Consider the following 3,124-nt stretch of genomic DNA (forward strand, 5'->3'; position numbering starts at 1 on the left):
AAATAAGTATAGGTCATGTCAGAGAAATACAGTGGGTAATAGTGATTAACCTAAACTATCACTTGATTAACGCAAACATAAATAAATAGTTGCAATCAACGATGAAAAAACTAGTCCTTGAAATGAGCATCCAATGTGTGTCATAATGGAGATAATAGTTCTATGCATTGGAGACACGGATATGACCAGATGGCATGATCATGAAAGACAACTTTTAAAATGGCAAGAGATAGTGCCCTTAGTTTCTTTTTTCATCATTAAAAAAATGGTATTTTAAAAATTAAAACAAGCCCAAAACTTGCGTGTGTTTCTCCGTGCATTTTGCATACAAATGTTTGTCTTCAATTTTGAGTGGCCTATTCCATATTTTGCCTCCCCAGGTCAGAGTTGAAAGAAACTTTCAAATTAAACACAAATGGGTGTCATACAAGGTATAACATGGAGATACTAATGGTTTGCTTTATTGTACCAAAACCGTTACAATATAAACAAAATCAAATGTAAACCAGACGGTGATATAACAGCAACGATAATGCACATAGATAAAGAGAATGCTGAACTAACAGTAAACTGCATATCATCATCATCAGACTCCTTCTTTCTATTTCGGATGTCAGCATCTCTTCTACCATCGCAAATCTGAAATAAACCATTTAGAAGAATCATCAACAATCAGAATAAATGAAAACCCAAGAGTTGCAATTAACAAGCCACACCAAACTAACCTGAACGGAGTTGGCAATAAATGCTAGGCGATAAGAGAGGTCTCTGACTCCAAGGGCCCTAAGACCCCTAACACCTTCATTTCCAGCTGCAGGACCCTTGCGCTGAGAACCTTCCCGGCGGCATTCTGATCTCTCTCCAGGGGACGCCAATGCCAAAAGATCAGGAATAACAATTACAGTTCCTGTGAAAATCACCCTGAAAGAGAACAGAATATGATTATATCGAATTCCAACTGAGTTTTTACCACAATTTGGCTAGTCAAAGCAAGTGTTGGGAAATATAAGACTCACGTGTCACCAGCCCTGGCCTGTTCCACAATCTCATGTCGAAGAATAACATCCAAGGACCTAGGCAGCGACCCAGCAGGTATCTCTTTGGAAGTCTCTTGCATCCTGACCCGTTGCCAGTCAGCAAATTTGCTCTCTTGGCGCATCAGTAGCCATCTTGCTCGTTTGTTACAGGTTGGAATCGGGCAGATTGTGGGCTGCAGTGCCATTACATTAAAACAAGAAGAGTCATATATAGATATCAAAATCAGCAGCAGACAAAACGGCATTTATAATGTATCAATAGTTAAAGGTAATAACTGTTGTTATTATCTATTAATCACCTCGGTATACTTGAATTCTTGTTCCACATTTTTTATAACCCCACCACACTCTAAGCACTTGAATGTTCCCTGGATAAGCTCAGGACGAACCTCACTTGTCCTGGTTACTACCCCAGTCACGGATACTAGTCTTCCAATTTCTGATGTGGCCAGTTCCCTCAATCTGCAGTTGAATCAACAAGCTATATAACCAAAAATACTTGGAAGATAGAACTGAAGTACAAAGTAACATAAATATAAAAACAAGGGAAATGATAGAGAGCCTTCTGAATTTATTTTTTTGGATCACTTTTAGCCATCAACCCAATTCTATTTAGCCAAGTAATTCAACAATATCCTTTAGTCCACACTTTTAAACCTTGATAGCTAATTGATGGCCATCAACAATAAATTTTGATAGCCCTCTAGCATTTTCTGCAACTAAAAGGTTTTTTTTTTAAAGAATATAGAAAATTGGAATGGGGAATTCACACACCGCTTAACGATTGGAAGGTTGTAGAAGGCAATATTGATGTCTTTGTTGGGGTTATCATCAGATATGAAGGTCGGCTTCAGTTCCGTAACGAATCTCTTGCAAGCATTCTTCAGATAAGGCTCAAATCTACCACCAACAAAAAAAAACAAATAAAAAAGTATCTCAGTGCCCTAAAATCATACCAAAAAAACTAGGGCTCCAACAATTTGAAAAGGAGAGAGGAAAAACCTCAAATATTCATCAGAGATAGCTTTCTGGAGAAGGTCACTGAAAGTGATGACGTGTTCGAAATCGATGAACATTGTGTTGGATTCGTTGGCCCTCATTACTTCTATCTCCGCCTCATAGTGGAGCTCGTTCCGGTTCCCGGACCTGAAGCTGATTTTCCAGTTTTACCCCCGCCAGAAACAAAAAGTTAGCATCACAACATCACTGAAGAAGAAGAAGAAGAAGAAGAAGAAGAAGAAGAAGGAGGAGAAGAAGAAGAAGAGGGTACCTCTTGAGGAATTCGAGGAAAGCGTTCTCGACCCTAACGGCTTTCTCATCAACCAAAATCCCACCGTAAGCTTCCATTTCTTTTCTTCTTCTTTTCCGGTTTCAGTGGTGTAGTGAATCTAGCGAAGGAGAAGCTTGTAACTTCGGCGCTGTTCTCAGTAATGCTGGAAATGGTAACCAATATGCACGTTCGCGCTCTTCTGTGGCGGGAAAATCAGAAGTGGGCCCAACGATTTCCCGCCAAAACCCCTTTCCTCTATAGGAGACGCTTTTGACTCCCATGTTGGGCTTTTCTGGGTTTAGGAAAATCGTATTTCAAGTCTTGTCCGGCTTCTTTGGGCCGACAATGGGCCGTTGAACACTTCATGATTTTCGACCTCTTTGTATGATTGTGCCACAATATTTCTTCTCTCTTATATTTCTTGAATGTTGTTAGGCTGGAATTGGTTATAATATAAGCATGACATATTCAAATAGGAACATAAAAATATAAAATTATGTTTAATAATAAGATATAAATAAAAATATTATATTCAAAAATATTAATAAGAGTAATTTATTTTAATTTATCATTAAATAAAATATAAAAATATTAATTTTTATATTTTAATTTATTATACTTTATTTTTAGTATTTTGTTTTTTTTTATTTTATTTTTAGAATTAAATGCAGTCTTATAATTGCTTTGTTTTAGACCTTAGAGTGAAATCAATTGATCACTATTCTTTATTTATGTGCACGCTATTTGTTATAAGACTCTGCAAATCAATTTATTTAGCTTTTTCGAATGTGTGAATTGACTCTCAATTTAACCTTTT

At 37.0% G+C, this 3,124-nt stretch overlaps 1 protein-coding gene across 1 annotated transcript in view; it reads right to left on the bottom strand.

Annotated features, from left to right (window-relative positions):
* LOC107639075 (DNA replication licensing factor MCM6) overlaps positions 1-2,479 on the bottom strand; it is a 5,905-nt gene extending 3,426 nt beyond the window's left edge. Inside the window, exons 1-7 of the mRNA XM_016342491.2 lie at positions 2,308-2,479; positions 2,040-2,189; positions 1,812-1,937; positions 1,337-1,499; positions 1,017-1,210; positions 726-921; positions 565-639 (exon numbers count right to left, since the gene is read on the bottom strand). Of these exons, the coding sequence (XP_016197977.1) occupies positions 565-639; positions 726-921; positions 1,017-1,210; positions 1,337-1,499; positions 1,812-1,937; positions 2,040-2,189; positions 2,308-2,384 (981 nt within the window). The 5' untranslated portion in view covers positions 2,385-2,479. The remainder of the gene's footprint in view (positions 1-564; positions 640-725; positions 922-1,016; positions 1,211-1,336; positions 1,500-1,811; positions 1,938-2,039; positions 2,190-2,307) is intronic.

The sequence above is a fragment of the Arachis ipaensis genome, chromosome B04, assembly GCF_000816755.2.
Source record: "Arachis ipaensis cultivar K30076 chromosome B04, Araip1.1, whole genome shotgun sequence".
Taxonomy (NCBI): Eukaryota; Viridiplantae; Streptophyta; class Magnoliopsida; order Fabales; family Fabaceae; genus Arachis; species Arachis ipaensis.